This window comes from Cavia porcellus, unplaced genomic scaffold (assembly GCF_034190915.1).
Source record: "Cavia porcellus strain 051 isolate PalLab524CR breed Dunkin Hartley unplaced genomic scaffold, mCavPor4.1 scaffold_20, whole genome shotgun sequence".
Taxonomy (NCBI): domain Eukaryota; kingdom Metazoa; phylum Chordata; class Mammalia; order Rodentia; family Caviidae; genus Cavia; species Cavia porcellus.
In genome coordinates, this window is record NW_026947503.1 from 6,959,837 (window position 1) to 6,978,678 (window position 18,842).

Consider the following 18,842-nt stretch of genomic DNA (forward strand, 5'->3'; position numbering starts at 1 on the left):
GAGGTCTGCTAGTGTCAATAAATTTTCTTTCTTCTCCTGAGCTCGATTCAATTTTTTCCACAAGAAGGAAGCTACATGGTGAGATGCTGGTTATTGTCATCATGGTAGTAAGATACCAGCTCTTACTGGAATGGTGACTTCATAGATCTTAAATGCAGCTAACTAAATAAAGAGGCTTACTTATAGATGCTATGATTTGATATGTCCCTCACAGGTCATTTTCTGGAAGCATGGACCCCAGTGTGGCAGTGCTGAGGGGGTGGAATCTTTAAAAAATAGAATCTATTAGCAAGTAATTAAGTCAGGAGGTGCTCCACCTGATGAATGGATTAATGCATGTATTTGTGTGTGAGGTCTCCTGAAACTGGATTAGTTCTCTTGAGAATGGGTTGTTATAAGCAAATCTAAAGCTCTTTTATACATGTACTGTTTGTCACCTGTACACACCTCCACCATTGTGATTCCTGCCATTCACCACAGAGCCCTCACCAGAACCAAGAGGATGCTCATGGTATACCTTTGACCTCTGTTAGCTAAATGAACTGAGTCTCAGGTATTTTTTGTAGCAACAGGAAATGTACTAAGATAATGAATGAAGAATGAAGCAGGAGCAGAACTAAGCATTAACCCAATTTTGTGCAGTTGGATCCAAAGGGGGAGCGGAAGTATCATTCTTTTCATGTGGTAATAGGATAATATTTTATGGTTATTATCTCTGCTAGCAAAAATTGAGACTCTTATCTGTTGCCTTTTATATATTTTAAAAATTTTTTCCCCTTTATGTTTTTTAAGAAGTGGAACAGGCTGAATGCCTTTGTCAGAAATTGAGTTTTAAATATTGAAACCAGCAAATCAAATACCTAGTTTCACTTCTACATGGTTAGGCTTATCATTGGATTAAATTACTGAATTTTTTTAATGTATTACATTTAATAGATACCTTTAAAATTTTCAAAAAATTATGAAGAAATTTCTAAACTAAAATTTTTCCGAACTTCTGAATAGTTATTAAATTTTAACTCTGGCAAGACTCAAATGTGTACAGTTGATAGTTTTAATAAATGCATTGTTTTATACAATATCATTAATTAGCTTTGTTATATTTTATCATTTAACCCCAAGACTGACTATTATTTTTAACTTGGAAAGTGTTAGCTACCAATGAAAAATCATGTTTTTCTTAACTGTGAACTGTCAGGTGTTTAACCACATGATCAAGTGATGAAAAAAGTATATTTCAAATATAACTATAAATATATGCTACTTTTAGTTGTCAATTAAAGAATTAAAAAAGGAAGTAGCCCTCAACAGCCAAAGATTTAATAGCAACAGAGAAAGATGTCACTGGGTCCTGAGTGTGATGAAATAGATTTTAAGAGCTACCTTAAAAAATATTTTTTTATAAATATAGTAGCTTATAGTGAAATTTTAGGAATGTTTTCCAGATCTACATTTTAAAATGTAATCTGAAGTCTAATTCTCTTTTATAGGATAAAATCTCCAATCCTCACACGACAGTGATCTTGTTGTGCGAGATGTAAGAGGAACATTTTTGTGTTTTTCTGAGAAAAATGAATTTCATGTCACTGTAACAAGGTTTATTACTAGAAGATTAATCTTCCTGTGAGAAATGTCCATTTAAAAGTTGTATCTGCTTTCTACTTAAGGTCTCACTGAGAGGTCTGACCTCTGCATACCCCTCAAGTGTAGGAACCGAGCCCCTGAAACATCATCCCTTGGTCATGGAGGAAGGGATGGCTTGTCTCAACTAGCTCAGCATGGAGGCGGATACCAGGATGCTGGTAGATTCCTGTGCCATCCCTCTCCAGTGTGGAGAAGTCCAGCTCTGGGAGAACATGGCAGATAGATAACAACAGCTATTGGGGCTCTCTGAGATAGCCAGTTTAGATTCCAGGAATGGTGCAGTGTGGGGAGTCCTCAATAGGGGGAGATATTCCCTGCCGACCCAGGAACGAACTAAGCTGAGAGAAACCAACTGGAAATGCAATCCCGGTGCTATGACTGGAACAGATAAAGTCTCAGCGCTGAAACTGAAACCTGCACCTCTGGAAACCACAGCTTGAATTTCCTGCCACTGCTGCTGCATCTGAATTAGCACAGCAGGGATAGAGATGTGAAAGCTCTGAGAGCAGGAATTGGCGAACCAAACTGAGAGCAGAGCTGATAGGGTGCCCTGCATCGACCTGCAGTGAGTGACAGGAACGGGGACACTTCCATAGATAAGTAGGCTCCAACAGAGGACATTCTGGGACTGGGCAAACTAGTCGGAATAGGACGCTGCAGTGACTTCAGTCACATATTCCCCTCTCAAGAGGGATTGGTGGGGAACACCTGACCTGGGTGACGCCACGGATGCCACCACCTGGCGGTGCACCCTAGTAGTGAAGGCTTCAGTAGCTTGACCTGGAGGGGTGGGCCCAGCATAGGCTGCCCGGGTCTGTGTCTCCCTAGTATACTGCAGTGGGCAGGAAGACCTAGCCGGCGCAATTCAAACAAACTGTAATCCAAAAAGAAAGAAACTGGGCCTCCTATATACACCTGTATGGAAGGAACAAAAAAATATGAGAAGAGGAGGCAACAAGGAAGGGTCCTTAGTCCCCAATTCTGAGAACACTGATCCAGGAAAGGTAAATGCAAAGGAGAATGAGGACAGAAAACATGCAATATCAGGCATGGCACCAATAGACATAAAGCGATATCTCCAGAGCCTCATAGACAAGTTCAAAAGTGAAGTTTTTAACCAAGTAAAGCAAGATATAAGTAGAATAGTTAAAGAAATGCTAAGCACCTCCCAAGAAAAAACAGATGGTGGAATGGAAGAACAGAAAAAAAGAGGAGAATTGTTTGATGGAGAAAATAGAGTAAACTTAGAATACATGAAGCAGGTTCAAAGAGATTACCAGGAAACTAAAAACTCTATTGAAAGCCAGCCTAACAGCTTGAAAGAAACTAAGGATAGATTATCTGAACTGGAGGACAGATTTGTAAGGTGGGAGCATGAAATGAAAAACTTCTTAAAAATAACAAGGAAACAAGCAATGATAATATAAAGGCTAGAAGATGATAAGAGGATCTTTAACTTAAGAATTAAGAACATAAAGGAAGAAGTAGGTACACAAACAAATGATCTGCAAAGGCTATTCACAGAAATAATCAAGGAGAATTTCCCTAATATAGGAAAAGGTAAAGATACTCAGATGTATGAGGCATACAGGACCCCAGCCACCTACAACCCAAACAGAACTACACCCAGGCATATAATAATCAAAATTCCATATATCCAATATAAGAACAGAATATTAAAAGCCATCAGAGACAAGAAACAGATCACTTACAAGGGAACACCCATCAGAATTACAGCAGACTTCTCGGCACAAACCATCAAATCCCAAAGAGCGTGGGGGGAAATAATTCAAGCTTTGAAAGACAATAACCTCCAGCCAAGATTGATATATCCTGCACAACTGTCCCTAGAAATTGATGGAAAAACAAGTTGCTTCCAGGATAAAGAGGAACTAGGGGAATTTGCAACCACCAATTCAACTCTACAGAGAATACTATAGGACATTCTAAAAGAGAAAAATAACAGATTCCAGAAACAGCAACAGAGAGGCCACAATGAATGGAGCAGAAAACAAAATGAAGAAGACAAACTGACCACTAATGACAGAAAAAGAGCTCAACAGAAATGAGGTAGAGAAGATTGGATATAATTTCTAATATAGATGGCCTAGATACAGTAACTTAAGGGAAAAAAGAGAGAATTGCAGGCAGAGTAGATCAAGAGATAGGGTCCACTGAGAGGCTCTTTATAGAAAATATAATTAGCCTGAAGAAGGTTATATGGATCAAAATCAAACACGAGAAAATGGAACTCGAGGTGATAGGGAATCAGAGAGTAACAGGGGTAATTAGATCAGTATATATGGATAGGTTGAACAGACAGGCTTTAATAAATGAAGAAATGTAACTAAAAATCCAGCCCAGGAGTGAGAAAGTTCAGAAACACTTAGGTAAATAGCAGGTTGCCCCCCAGGTCAAAACCGTTAGTGTTGGGGGGACCCAAAAATACAGTTCATTCTGGGGGAGTAAAGGGAAGGAACAGTCTTCAAAAAAAAAAAAAAAAAAAAAAAAGCAGAAGACATAGCTAATAGTGTATCAGGAATTTAAACCCTTACTATTTGCACCACTCTGCTTGGTTGGAACTCGTTCTGTCCTAGTTTGTATACAAGCACTGGATCTGAGGGGCACAGACAGCTGTCCATAGCATAGGGGACATCTTTAATACCCTATTAACTCAATCAGAATCCATATAGACTTATACTGTTGTATCATGACTGATCTTAGTTAAATTTGACTTGTTTGATTGCTGCTTATTATTGACAGATCTTAATCAAAACCTTTAAGGTTGATGGTAACAAGTTGAGGAGTACAGACAACTATACTGAAAATGACAATGATTTACTATGATATCCATTCTGATTTGATTACTACCTGTTTTTGTAGCTCTACACTATCTATAAAGTTGTATTTCTGTTAATTCTGTTATGTACTGATATGCTCAATTATACTTTCTGATGATACAGCCAATTCTGTAGATGATAACAAGAAACAGCATAGTGACCAAGATAGAACTTCTTATACAGCAGATTTATATGTCTTTTTAGTTTTATATGTCTATAGGAAAAAGTTTAGTTCTGTCCTGCTTTGTTATGTTTCTCCCTCTAACATATAGAAAGGGTAGAAATACATGTTAAGACTCAAGCTTACGTAAAAACCTATAAACAGTTTATGAACACTGATCTGATGACACATGATGAAATGAACAAAAACTTTGAAAGAAAGTTGCACTGCAGTATCCAATCCTGATTCCGGAGTGTTATGATGTGAAATCCAGCAATATTATTAATCTCTGTTCAGAAGGATTTTAATCCAATATGCTGTGTTAGGTCTCAACATAAATGAAGATATGGATAAATACATACATGTCTAAGTGTATAGGATTGATAGCCATAATACTTAAGTTTTTGTTGAATAGTTGAACAGAACTGTTTGCAGTCTCCCTGTTTGAAATCCCATTTATTTGTTCCACTTGTGTACCTTGAATAACTATTTATAGGGGGATAATTTGTATACATCAGCTAGTGATTACTATTTCTTTTCTTTGAAAGTATGTACTATTTCTGCCCGTTTTCTGTTTTGTATTTCTTTAAATAATAATAATAAAAAAAAGATGTTAAAAGAGAAGTCCAGCTCGGCTCAGTTATAAAAAGGCTAAACAAATCTCAAAAGCAGAAGCCTGAAATCAGAGTGGCAATGTATGGCTGCATAATGATGCTAATTTGAATTCAGAACAACCGCTTATGGTCTTATCAGCATCTGAGATTGCTGGTTATTGCTTCCGCTTTGTCTTTTCTTGATTTTGGTATTGTATTAGCCTGCTAGGACTGCCATGATTAAATACCCTAGCCCTCGTAGTTTAAAAAGAAATTTATTTTCTTATGGTTCTGGGGACTAGAAGTCCAACACAACGCTGTTAGCATGTGTGGTTTCTCCCGAGGTTTCTTCCTGTGGCAGATGGCTCTCTTCTCTATGTCTTCCCATGGTCTTTCCTGTGTGAGAGTATTCTTGGTATGTTGCTGTGTATTCCAAAGTCCTCTTATGAGAACACGAGTTAAAGTGAATTAGGGCCATAGTGTTGATTTCAACTTAATTTCTTTAAAGGCTTTATCTCCAAATATAATCATGTTTTGAGATTTCTGAGATTTGGAGGCTCCAACATACATGTCTTTAGGGTGACATAATGCAGTCAGTATCACTGTCCTAGTTTTCTCCCACCCTTTTTGATCTTGTCTTTCCTTCTGCCTTCCTCATCTTATCCATCTATGAGTGTCAACAGCCATCAGTTATTCATCTGTCCATGTCCTCTGAGGCCTCCTCTTCTTTCTCTCAGGCCCTTACTGTTAATGCTCCTTAGTTTCAGTCTCAAATTCTTTGTGGTTCTTGCCAACCTCACAGTAAGCCATCAAGTTGAGAATAAAAAGCACCATAGATAGCAATGCATAGTGACAGCGAAATACCACTTAAGTGAATATTCTATTTTCAACACTAACTTTGTGAAATTCTATCTTAACCACTTACTAGCTTTGAGACCCATCCATGTATCAGTTGCATCATCAGTAAAACTGCAGTGTTGGAGTAGCCATGAAGTTACTACAAAGGTTAAACAAGCTATTTATACAGTGCTTAGAACAATGACTGGTACATGGGAAGGGTCATGCAGGTGTATATTAAATAAATACAGATTGAAACTCATGTTTAATTATCTTATAATCAACTGATTTAAAATTTAGGCCTTCAAGAGTACTAGATGATTTCCCCCATAGCGTTTATCACTGCACTTATCAAATGGCCACTTCCATAAATATTTATCACAAGATGGATACAAAATTAGCTCATGTTACTTATTACTGGACAGAAAATTGTCAGAGAAATATTTTATTGGTTTTATAGTCATTTTGTGAAGCTTCTAATAAGATGAAAAAAATCCAAGAGAAAGCTTAACTTCTATATGTAAATACAAAAAATTTTTTCCTTACAGTGATTTTAAAGTAGGTTAATTTTTATATACAATTATCAACAGACTTCTTTGTATTAGGGAACGTTTTCAACAACTATAGATAAGAAATAAATTATCTGCATTTTTTCTTATGTTCTTGTTGTTGGTGGCTTATTTTTCCTTTATTTTATTTTATTTTTAAATAAAAGACAGTTTATTTGAAGGTGAGGTAAAGGAGGAAGAGGACAGACAGCTACTCAGCACAAGCAGGAGTATTTGAAAAGGAAATATTGTTTCCTTTGCTTTTCAATTCTTAAGATGCAAATATGTATTTCAGTAATTTTGTGATATAACCAGTTAATATTTATAAAATGATAAACAGTAATATCTTTTTCTCATTAGTATTTTTATTAGTATGGTTGTAGTTCATGATTACAGTTTGTGGGGGATTGGTACATGTACATAACACGTCTTAATTCTTTTTCCATCCCCTTCCCCTCCCTCCTACTTCCTGATCTTTTCCTTTGAGAAAGATTTCCCTTCTTCCTATTATACTATCTTTTACTTTTGCTCTTTATTTATATTTTGGGTTTTTCACATAAGAGAAATCATGTGATATTTAGGTTTGTATCTGATTTATTTTACTTAACAGTATGGTCACAAGGTACAACACCTTTATGAATTTTAAGTAGTGATACAACTTTGACTGTAAAATTATGTCAATGAGCAGTTGAATAAAATCAAACTACATTGAGATTCATTAGGACAGCTAGTTAGATGTAGATAACCTGTTACGTTTTTACTGCCAAAACCAAAATCAGATCACATTTAAAAACTTTAAACGTTTATTATATATATAAAAGAATAGTTCTATATAAGTGATAAGAAGCAATCTATTGGGAAGGACAGAAAAACTGGCGGAGAGACCTAACTCAAACTGAGTTCACCCTGTAATTAAAGGCATGACTCCTCAGCGAGATAACAGGTATGCTGTGATATTTTCCATTTATCCTAAATGTTTGAAATTTTTACAATTGAAATAATAAAACACTTAAGGCAGTAGTTAAACAAAAAATTTAACTAACTTAAGCAAAGAGATAAACTAAGCAGGAAAACAGATTTGCCTGAGATCTTTCTATCCTGAATATGCTAGGATCTCAAAACTCATCAGAAATCCCTCCACTGTCAGTTCTAAAGAACAAAAAAAGTGTTGGGAGATCCCCACTCTGAAGCCACCACAGATGACAGCACACAGAGCACTGTGGTTATGTGATAAAGTCTTGAAAGTTAAAGTCACTTTTTAACAGATCTCCAGCAAACACTTCAAATAAAACAAGGTATTCATATTTTTTTAAAAAAGGCTTCACACACACATTTGAATAACTACCATTTATCTCTGGCGTTCTCTTGGCAGTGTCCAGTATCAGCATACATTCTAAAGGGGCTGGGATGTCTCATGGTGCCTCTAAAGTCCAGGTACTTGGACCCATCATCTCAGTCACCAGGCAGCCAGAGAACAGCGAGGTCTGACGAAGCTGAGGACCTGCAAGGCCCACACACCAGCTAGAAAAGGCGGAGTGAGAACAGTTCAGAGTGCAGTGTGTGCTCTTCTCACAGTAGACAATGCCTACCATCACGGGGTGGAAAACGGGAAATACGAATTCTAAATCACATGATTTCTACAGCCTTTCTACAATGTGTTTATCCTTTCGCTCACTATAGTTTTCAAATACTTCCATATGTTCATCTGAAGATAGATTCCAAATTACATAGAAAGAAGATATTCTGGACATTTTTCTTAGTTCTAGCTTTTTCTGCCAGCTTTATATAATTATGTAATATATAAAAAAGCCTAAATAGTTAAATTTATTTACATTGTGTAAAATTTTCAGTAACAAAAATTTTCATCATGATGATGTTAAATAGAGGAGAAATACTGCCATAATTGACAATTTGCACTAACAAAATATGCTCCATAGTCTATTTCATGATTTTTCACATCAAATACCTCATTACATTTACTTTTGTGAGTGATGTACTCTTGTACTCAGGAGCTGTGGAGATCATAATGAATTTGCACCGTTTCACACCCACCAGGAAACAGTATGCTTGCTTGATTCTTCAATTTTCTTGGAATCGATTATCTTCAATGATAATAGTTTTTCTAGGATAGGATTCCACTTCCACAAATATGTACCGAAATTCATATTCTCCACTATTTGGATTCTGAAAAAAATATATTTCCAGGTGTTATTTCCCTTCCAGAGCTTAGAGAACACTGTCAGAGCCAGCGACGTTGATGACCGCATTCTCTCACCTCTTTCACTTCTGCATGCACTGTTCCTTGCCTCCCTGGCTCAGACCCCTCAATGTAGAATTTCACACGTGTATGTTTCAGCCCATCTTTCACATAATCAATAAAACTGTTGAGACATGAAATAAATGTAAGTCACAGTTCCTTCTACTTAGAAACTATCCTTGAGCTTTCTAAGTTCAGGGAGACAGCAGTACCTGACATGATGCCTTCGACCACGTCTTGTCATCTCCCCATAGCCTCTAACAGGCTCACCAAAGAAACCGATCACCTGCAAAATAAAGACAATGTTTAATTTTAGTGCTTTACTTTTTTTTTTTTTTTACAGGTTTTTATAAAAATATTTTAGGGAAACAAGTTAGTAAGTTTAGGGCCCTTTCAAAAATGGTGACTCCAATGATGGAGAAAACTGGGGGAGAATTTATTATGCAAAAGTCATCCCATAGCCAGGCATAATGATGCATGCCAGTAATTGTGGCACTTGGGAGGCTGAGGCAGGAAAGTGGTTGAAGTTTGAAACCAGCCTGGGCAACAAAATGAGCTCAATTCCAGCTTGAACTGCATACTGAGACCTTGTCTCAGAAAGACGAAAAAAAAAAATCATTCCATTGACAATTCAAGTATTTCATGCACGAACTGGAAACAGGTAACTTTATGGTGTCACTTGTAATTTTGGAACAATGTTCATTAAAGTGAAGCTGTTTCCATTCCCCTTACAAAAAAGTGAAGTGTTCAAATATTTCTCTACTAATACCTCATAGCTTGAAGACAAAATGTTTGAACATTTATAATAAAATTTAATGAATGGGTCTAATACTAAAAGCTATGAGATCAATAAGGCATTTTAAGTTATTAAACACACTAAGAAAAAACCAAGTTAACAATGACATATTTAAAATAAAGTATGAATCTATAATTCTTAATTGAAAAATTCAAAAGTAGAAATGTAGTTTTTATCAATTTAATTAATAATCAAATACTTAGGACCCTCTCTAAAAAATATAAATTTCTTTTTCTTTCTGTTTTATTTTTTTTGGTAGTGGGCATCGAACTCATGACCTCATGCTTGCCAGGAAGGTGCTGATACCACAGAGCTAAATCCCTGGCTCTAAAAATCTAAATTTGATATCAAACTTAAAAGAGTTTTGCCCTCAACTTTATATAATTTTTCTTTGCTGAGTATCTTCATAACTTCTGGGCATGAATGAAAAGGAATAATATATGACAGATATTTGCTTAAACAAATACAGCAAATGTTCAAGTAACTTAATAAATATATGATCATTAGAATATTAGGATTTTATTATTTTTTCGAGCAGGCATAGTACCCAACAGAGAGTTGGCTCTTAAAAAAAAAGTACTGGAAAAACTTCAGTTTTCATTGTTAAATTTTAACTGCTTATTCATAGAACTCCCTTAGGTAGCAAATTATAACTTTAATAATAGCTCATTCTTTGTATTGATTTTATGGAGTTCTGTTTGCTCAAAGTAATATATACATACAATTAGGATGAAAATAGCTATATACTGACTTTTGGGTGATTGCAACCAAAGTGTTTCAAATACACTCAATAATATCACAATCACACCTCAGTCAGTAGCATTGCTTTGCATTTCAACAGTTTCAGAATTGGTATTTGAATTATACCTATTCCTCCTCCCCAACATATTCTCCCTCTCCTCAGAGAACTAACCTCAGGATGCGTTCTGCATTTTTCTAAGGCTTTCCCATATATGATACTGGGACTGGATGAAGAAAAAAGTTCTTTGAAAATCACATAAAACAAGCCACCTGAAAAATCACAGAAAAAGAAGATGAAGCCAAGCAAGAATGAGATGAAACGTTTCGTTAAAGAGATATTCAGGAGTGTTATACTTGCTGTTTTTGGTTACCTGTAATGCCGATTCCAATGAGTACCACTATTAAATAGGTGAAATCTCGTCCAGCTTCTTTCACTGCAAAGAGAGAACACCAGGGAGTCATACATGTGCCGCCCGAAAACCAGTCTGCTCCCAGCTTCGGCATTTCTAGCAGGACACCAGGCGTCAGGGTCAAAGTGAGGGCTCCAGTGTGTTCTCGGGAGCTGTTCTCAAATTTCCCTGTGCTTCACAGCTTTAGGAAAACCTTGCGACAGGGTCTAGGAATATGTTTTTGTTTTATTAAATAAACTTAGTATTGCCTTGATTTTTAGGAGGAGGAGATTCTCATTCAGTCCCTCAGTGAGAACAGCTGTTAACAGATTAAAAACAATGGGCCCAGGCTTTCTGGGCACAGATTAACATTCTCAAATGCCTTCAGCCATGTTTCCCAACTGACTAGAGCTTGAGATACAAAGGGAATTGAATTCAGAACTGGAATCTGCTTGGTGAGGAAGATTTGTGAATTTAAAAAGCTTAGAAAATGAATCTACATGGAAGACATACTGTGCTCACTTTTTTCCACACTAATAGAGATGTATATGTGGATTGAAGAGAAATTCTAGGAGCTAAAAAATTCAACCAAGCACTGTTATGGGACGTGGTATAGTAGCACCTCACTTCACAAACAGAAACATTTGACAACATTTTGTTTTTGTTTGCAAACTATGCATAAGGTGACAAACACGATTGTGGCCATCTTTCCTACATAAACACAAATATGGCCATCTTTTCCAAAGTTGGAGAACAAATTAAGTTTGTGAACCGAGGTACCACTGTATAGATGTATGCACATTATATAAATATCTTATCTACATATATACGCAAACGTTCCTACAATTACAGTTACTTCAGTGACGCTGAAAAAGTGTATTACCTGCTTGGTATCATATTTATTGGTTAATTTATTCACATTAGGAACTTAGGTATCTTAAATATAAATCTCTTACAATTTTTTTCAGAAAAGCAAAATTTTAAGTTATTGTTTCTCCCTTTCGGTATCATAAACTTCTATTACTTTACAATATTTATTTAAAATCATCTTCAGCATAGCACAATTCTTTACATTTTCAGTGCAGGTTCCTAACCTAAAAAACGTGATTCCAACACTAAAAGAGATGCACCTGTTAAAATCTGTATAATTCACAAGACTAATCCATGACTGTAACAACAAACTTGTCACCCAGATTTAGATGTCGAGAGGTCTACCATGACAGTATCTCCATGCCATTCCCCCTTAATGCCATAAATGCCACATTCCGTAGTTAGGGTTGAGTTTCACAGTGACTGGTTTTGGGATTTGTCCTGGTTTAGAGGTGCATACTTGTAGATGTGTCTGGGTGGGTCGTGGGTTCCATATCTGTGCCCTGCTTCTCTGGCACTCTTCTCTTGCTTTGCTTCCCCACTGTAACCGTCTTTGGAGCCAGCAAACCATGGACTCAGACTGTGAGCCAAATTAAACTCCTCCCTTAATTTGTGGATGTTGAGTGTTGTGTCCAGTGATGGAAACACGAGTAATACACTTCAACAAATGCTGCCAGCTGGATGCCCAAGCTCCAAGTTGATAGTACTGTTACTTTACCGGTGTCTCCAGTGGAAGTTGCTCATGGTCTATCCTCCTCTTTTAATCCTCCGAGATCTAGCAATTTGATAAAAAAATAAGCAAAAAACAAAACAAAAAACCCAAACAACAACATCATCATCGACGATGAAAAAAAAAAAAACCTCATCCATTTGTGTCTCTGCCCCTTAGTGGGTACCTCCAGTTGTAGAGAGTAGTAGCTCATTGCTCTCAGCTGAGTTCTCTTTGTGCATTTCTTTATCCAACAACAGATCCTCACTGGGTCATGGCTCTTCCTTAGGACCGAGCTCCCCCAGGACCAAGGCCCCACTGCACACAGACATGAGTTTCTCAGCCCAGTGCTACTTCATCTGACCCTAACGGGCCCTCAGACTGGTTCCCAACAAACCTCTTTATTTGAATTTCACTATGTCCACATCCCTAGCAAGCTGAGCTATAGGGGTACTACAAGGAATGGTCTGAAGAAGCAGCCCCAAATTTAGATTTTGGAGCTCAATCACTAGACTCTTGCTGGCCACAAGGAGCACTCACAGGCCCAAGCGTGCAGCTGTACTGTACTGTTACAACTCTGACCCAGGACTGATGAATATTCCATCCCGGTAAGACACAATGTACTGGGAACTGCTATTTTAGGGAATTTTGGAGGAATAAACAATTTCAGGATAGTGGCTATAGATGGGGCATAGGTATACAGTGAAAGATGAGAAGATAACAGGAATCCCCAGTGAAGGCTAAGAAAGAAAGGAAGATGTTTCTCTGATGTCATAAATCATGGCTACACCCAGAAAAAAGGAAATGCTGAGGCTCAGATGCAGGTCATCAGAACAGTACAGGCCAGCATTTCAAGACTAGCAGATCTCCTTTGTGAAAGCCAAGTTCTGATTTGGGATGAAAGGAAACCTAAAGCTTGGTACTGAGATATAGAGGTTAATCCTTTTAAAAATATGCAATCTTCAGTTTCTTCTAAAAGTTCTAGGCCCAAAGAAGTGACTTATTCATTCTCATTAAAGGTCAGCAAGTCCTTCTCCTTTGATAGGACTTTGGCCTAGCAAGACATGTAGTCCCTCAGGAAGTCTCTCCTCCTGTTTTCCTTTCTGCCTAAAGACAACATAACTAGGTACGAGATGAAAAAAAATGGACAATACGTTCAAGGAACTTGGAGAACATAAACAGTAATATGACTGTCCATTAAGGACATCAAGGAGTGGGTGCGATGGCACAAACCTGTAAACCCAATACTCTGGGAAACTAAGGCAAGAGGATCCTAAGTTCAAACCCAGCCTGAGCAACTTCGTAAAATTATTTCAAAATAAAAGAAAAAGGGGTGGGGATATAGTTCAGTATAAAGGCCCTGGGTTCAATCCTTTGTACTGTCGCCAAGTTTATCAAGGAGCAGAGCCTACAAACCTCGAGAGTAAGGGTTGATCTACATGGAGGCACCGTGTACTGTGACAACGAATTTACCCAGGAGGAAAGCACCTGGAAAGCTGATAACAGCTGGGTTTGCTCTTGAAAACTTGTTAACAGTAATGGTCCACATTAAGTGAAAATAAACGATGGAACTGGCATGGCAAACTGGATAAAGGCTCACTGGGCTAAGAATAGGCACACTAGAGTAGATGTAAGATAGAAAGCTTCAAAACCCACAAGCTGGGCTTGGGACATACCTCAGCAGCACAAGCCCCTGCCTGGCAAGCGCAAGGTCCTGAGTTCAGTTCCCAGTACCAAAACAAAAACCAAAAGCTTATTGGAAGCCACAGTTACATCTTTACAGGACAGGATTCCCTCACGATATAGGGATAAAAGAATCCTGAAAGACAAAGTCATGGTATTCACTGGGTAGGTACAATTATCCTAATACATGTAAGGATGAGTGGCAGCCAGGGGTGTTTGACCTGCAGAAAGCAACAGACGATTACAATACCATTGTATTCCCAAGGGCAAGACTAATGGGCAGCTGATAAGGATACTGCTCAATTACGCAATCATGAAAATTAAGGAAAATCAGGACACTTAAGGCAACTGCTCTAATGGAAAGTATGATGACTGCCGTACTTTCTGGTCCTGAACAAGTATTCAGACCTGGAAAACACTAATAGAAAGACCGTTCTTTCATAACAATGTGAGCAAGAGTACATGATTAGATTGGTGCTTTAGTAAAGGGAACTTGGGCCATTAACTTGCCCAGAGAGTCTACACCAACAATAATTTCCAAGGATCTGGAGTCATCCAAAGAATCAAATCCCTGTTAGGTATGTTAGGGCTGTGTAACAAAGTTGCTTTTAACAGATTTACAGCTAGATCCAAACTGGAATGAAAGCCTCTAAATTTCCTCCTGCTGACCAAGATAGAAAATAAAAAAAATTTACTACATCTAAGGGGAGAATGGCAAGGGCATTTCAATTCTTAAAGACCTAATGATACGGGAGTGGTGCTTGCTGTCATATTCCTATTTAAGTCATCAGTGTTCCCCTTCAAAAACCAGTTAGGTACTAAAGAATAATTGTAGATCACTACAGTCAACCAAGCGGTAGCCCCTATACATATACGATGCCAAATATAAGAACATTATGTAGCACATTAATACACAGCACTGAGAAACAGCAGCCGTAGTAGTCAGCAGTAACATGAAAGAGATAGCAGTATACATTTGTGGTCTTTCCTAGAGTTTGATAATTTTCCAAGTCTCTTTATATAATCTTATGGAACTGAAACCTTTTGGTCCTGGACTGTTCAGTACAGTTGCTACTAGCCAATTATAGTTATTTCAGTCTAATTCTAAATTAACTACATTTAAGTTCCTTGGTTACACTAGCTACATTTCACATGCTCAGAAGCCACATGTGGTCAGTGGCAACCATATTGGACAACAAAGACAAAGAATATTTCTGTTTTTTTTTTTTTTTTTTTTGTCTTTTTCGTTTTTATCGGTACCAGGGATCGAACTCACGACTGCCTGCTTGCAAGGCAGGCGCTTATGCCGCTGAGCTAAATCCCCAGCCCGACAAAGAATATTTCTATCACTGCACAAAATTTTATTTGGATGATGCTACTCTGGACATTCAGCAGAATAACCCATCTGTATACTACATCGATGCTACTATATTAGAGCCGAGGAACAAGTGCCAAGTGTGTCAGAGGGCTTGGTAAGGTGTGTGTTCCAAATGTGAGGCGTGCTTGACATGACAGAAGCTCACCAAACTAAATGCGAGACTTGCGGGGGTAAACTCTCTGAGGTATGATAGGATATCTTATCCTAAGTAAATGAGAAAGTATTTCATCCTTTATTTGTTATCATAATTCTTGGTTGACATTTTTGGATTTTAGAGGCAGCATATTCTATATGTAGGAATACTGTTCTCATTGGTTCACTGAATCACTAGGAAGGAAAGCTCTCACCGTTGGATGAGGGCTATCCCAGGAAAGGACTTCTTCTTGCAGTACAAACAGCTCTATTGCTTCAGCCAGATGACCCAACACATAACAAAGATACTTGTGTATCCTCCACCTCCGCATACAGGCTGTTGTTTTGTGCTAAATTACTATCATGAATGGAAATCTTGGATTATATTTTTAACACATTTCACAGGCTACAAAACGACTGATAGGATATTCATTTTAATGTTAAACATTAACAAATATATATTTATTATGACAACTAAAATATAATTGTCACCTATGTGTTGTATAATAACGGGGTCTGAACTGCTTACTTTGCCTCCCTTTATTATTTTCTTATAAGTTACTTGTAAAATGAAGCAATAAACAAAACATTTATTATTTATTTAGTTGGTCTTTTTTGACCAGGGTTTCACTATATGGTTCTGGCTGGTGTTGAACTCACTTTGTACCCCAGGCTGGCCTCAAACTTGTGACAATCCTCCTGCCTCAGCCTCCTTAGTGCTGGGATTACAGGCATGCGTCACCGTGTTAGGCTCAAATAACTTAAAATATTTGTGAAAACATCTTTCACTTTTCCTAAAAAAATTACTCTTAATCCTCCCTACTCAGTGTGTTCTATTACTACACCTAAACTGTCTGCCGGAAAGGAACGTTTACAAGTCTTTAATTCTTTAGTCTGTAAAATCTAACTCAGGATCTAGAAATAAAGTCAGTTATTCAGTAAGAGTTTATGGAGCTGAAATAAAACCATGTTGATTATGACTAAATAACCTCTTCTATTTATACCCTTTAATGACTTTACATATGTGTATCATAATACAAGTTTTCTAAACACAATTGTTTTATTGCTATCAAAATAAACTTTTTCTTTTTGAGACAGGGTCTCACTTTGTAGTTTCAGGCTGGCCTTGAGTTCACTTTATAGTCCAGACTGGTCTCGAACTCTCAACCCTCCTCCAGCTTCAGTCTCCCAAGTGCTAGGATTACAGGCTCACAATCAACTTTCAAGTCCGAATTCAAATTTGTGAAAATAGTAGGTCTATGTTTTATGGTTGTAAACTATCTTTAACGAACATATTTTTTAATTTGTGTGACCTGGTTTTTCAATTTTACTTGTAAGCTCGAGATAAAGGTTATCAGCAGCTCTCGTCAGATTGGATGTTTGACACGACACTACAAATATTACTTTTTACCTTTCTGGGTCGTTGGAATAGCGGTTTCCCCTTTCTGACTTCTGTGCAAAGATACTTGCTTGCCGGTGTTTTGTGCTTTCTGGGGTCGCGGTCCCTGCGTCCAGATAGTTTTCCGGGAGACTTCAAAGATACATCCTGATAGCACCTTTTCCTTCCGCTCTTGCAGCCCCCATCTCAAACTAGGCTCGGTCGTAAAGCACGCTTTGTTAAGCGTGAACTGTGGCGACAGCAATCGCCTCCCTGAGGACCTGTGTAGCCTCTCTGCATACTGTACAGCTCGCAGAAAGGTACAAATCATGTTCAAAGAAAACTTCCGCGTATTGAGGATGCTTACTACAATCAGCAAAGAGTCACCACATGGCCAGACACGTACTGAAATTCACACATTTATATTACAGCTGCTTTAGGGATATCCTGACAAAAAGTTTCTGGAAAGAATGCTCTTCTGGTTTTTCCTGTAGTTTGAATTAAAATGTCCCGGTTACCTTTCACGCTGACATTTGCACCTTCCCGACCATACCCTCGCAAAGCAGTCTGGGACTCTTCCAGGGATTCTGGGAAGCGGAGTTCAAAGACTTTACACTTAACCGCGGGGTCACTGAGTGGAAGGAAAGAGGGACTGTATTTCCCACAATACAAGGCGGCCAGAGCCCGGCCCATCTCTACCGCCTCCCAGACGTCTCTGCGAGAGTAGCGTTGGCGACACGGCTCACCCTTCTTACTCCTCAAGACTTGTGGCTGAATTTGTGCCAGTGTTTGGGCGGTTCAAACAGAACGTGCAAAAATTAAATGAACAGCTGTGACCTGAGTGTTTTTTAGTGCCTTTCCTGAAAAGGGCTGTGCTATCTAGGAAGTCTTTCGTCTTATTTGGTTTTACTAATGGGCAAATGATTTAGTTTGCTTTTCAATTTCCTTTCAAAAACCCAAACAGCCAACAGGTTACAACCTCAAGCAGGCGTGTGTCGTAAACTCTTCGTGGCTTTACGGCATATGGCGTTTTGGCGTCATTATGGCGGAGCTAACCCCGGAAGGGTCTAGAAGCTGCTCCCAGAGATAGAGCGAGGACTGACGCTTAATACGCATGCACGAGCGTGGTCGTACGTCTGCGCACGCGCGCGAGGTTGGGGGCGGAATCCTCTGGAGAAGTCTGGCCCCTGGGCTGTACCTGCCTGGTCTCTATGGCGACAGGACGCGGTCGGCCCTCGCGGCACCGCTTGCTGGGCCAACAGGAGCCGCGTGGACCCTATCACGGCGGCGGCACGGCCTGCGGCAGGACAGGGGCTGCGGCTGGGTGCTCCGGGGCGTCCCGCTTCAGGAGACCGTCAGGGCCAGCGGGAGGAGTCCGTGTCGCGAGGTAGCCCTCACCCGGTCGCTCAGGCCCCCTCGCGCTCGCGAGTGTTATTGGTCCGGCTCTGGCACGTGACTCAGCGTTTTTTTTTTTTTCTTCTTAACGCGGGAAAGGTTAGACGAAAGACTGAAGGGAGTTTCTTCACCCTGGGAACTTGGTGTCTCCCAGGCTTGGTAGAGCCGCTTCCCAGAAGTATTCTGTGGCAGTCCGGGTGTTACTGTTAGGCCCAGTGGGAAGCTCTTGCTCCTGTTCGGCAGCGCCGGGACCCCGCGGCGAAGACCGTGGTCTGCCGGTCCACCAGGGCGGCGCCCAGCGCGAGCTTCCCTGGTGGGCCGGAGAGAGCTGGGCATTGCCCTGTTGCTAATATAGTTACAGTTCTAGAATCGGAGTCCCTTTATGTGGTTTTTTAATGATTACAGGCTTAGAGAAGTGAAATAGACCCATCCCAGATCTTACGCGTATTTCTTTACGTCTTGCCCCTCTCGGGTGCGGATCTTGGCCGGCAA

The 18,842-nt window shown here is 38.9% G+C and overlaps 2 protein-coding genes across 7 annotated transcripts in view; one reads left to right on the forward strand and one right to left on the reverse strand.

Annotated features, from left to right (window-relative positions):
- Nucleotides 1-6,967: 6,967 nt before the first annotated feature.
- Nucleotides 6,968-18,013, reverse strand: Timm21 (translocase of inner mitochondrial membrane 21). Of its 3 annotated transcripts, XM_013149038.3 has the most exons (7): nucleotides 16,989-17,578; nucleotides 10,788-10,850; nucleotides 10,589-10,686; nucleotides 9,092-9,165; nucleotides 8,898-9,003; nucleotides 8,675-8,806; nucleotides 6,968-8,143 (listed from the first exon to the last, which is right to left on the reverse strand). In XM_013149038.3, the coding sequence occupies exons 1-6, from the start codon at nucleotides 17,284-17,286 to the stop codon at nucleotides 8,702-8,704; spliced, it is 744 nt and encodes a 247-aa protein (XP_013004492.1). In that variant the 5' UTR covers nucleotides 17,287-17,578; the 3' UTR covers nucleotides 6,968-8,143; nucleotides 8,675-8,701. The 3 variants fall into 3 exon arrangements, with proteins under 3 accessions (XP_013004492.1, XP_063087515.1, XP_003466565.1); XM_063231445.1 differs by having other exon boundaries at nucleotides 6,968-8,806; nucleotides 17,474-18,013; XM_003466517.5 differs by having other exon boundaries at nucleotides 6,968-8,806.
- A 19-nt stretch (nucleotides 18,014-18,032) lies between these two features.
- Nucleotides 18,033-18,842, forward strand: part of Fbxo15 (F-box protein 15) — a 77,727-nt gene continuing 76,917 nt past the window's right edge. For 2 of the 4 annotated variants that reach the window (XR_010041363.1, XR_010041364.1), the window contains exon 1: nucleotides 18,034-18,342. Coding sequence is in view for 2 of the 4 variants with exons in the window: in XM_063231444.1 (XP_063087514.1) it covers nucleotides 18,167-18,342 (176 nt within the window). In the remaining 2 variants the exon portion in view is untranslated. Of the gene's footprint in view, nucleotides 18,343-18,842 lie in introns of all 4 variants that reach the window. The other 2 variants (XM_063231444.1, XM_003466507.5) reach the window with 2 other exon arrangements.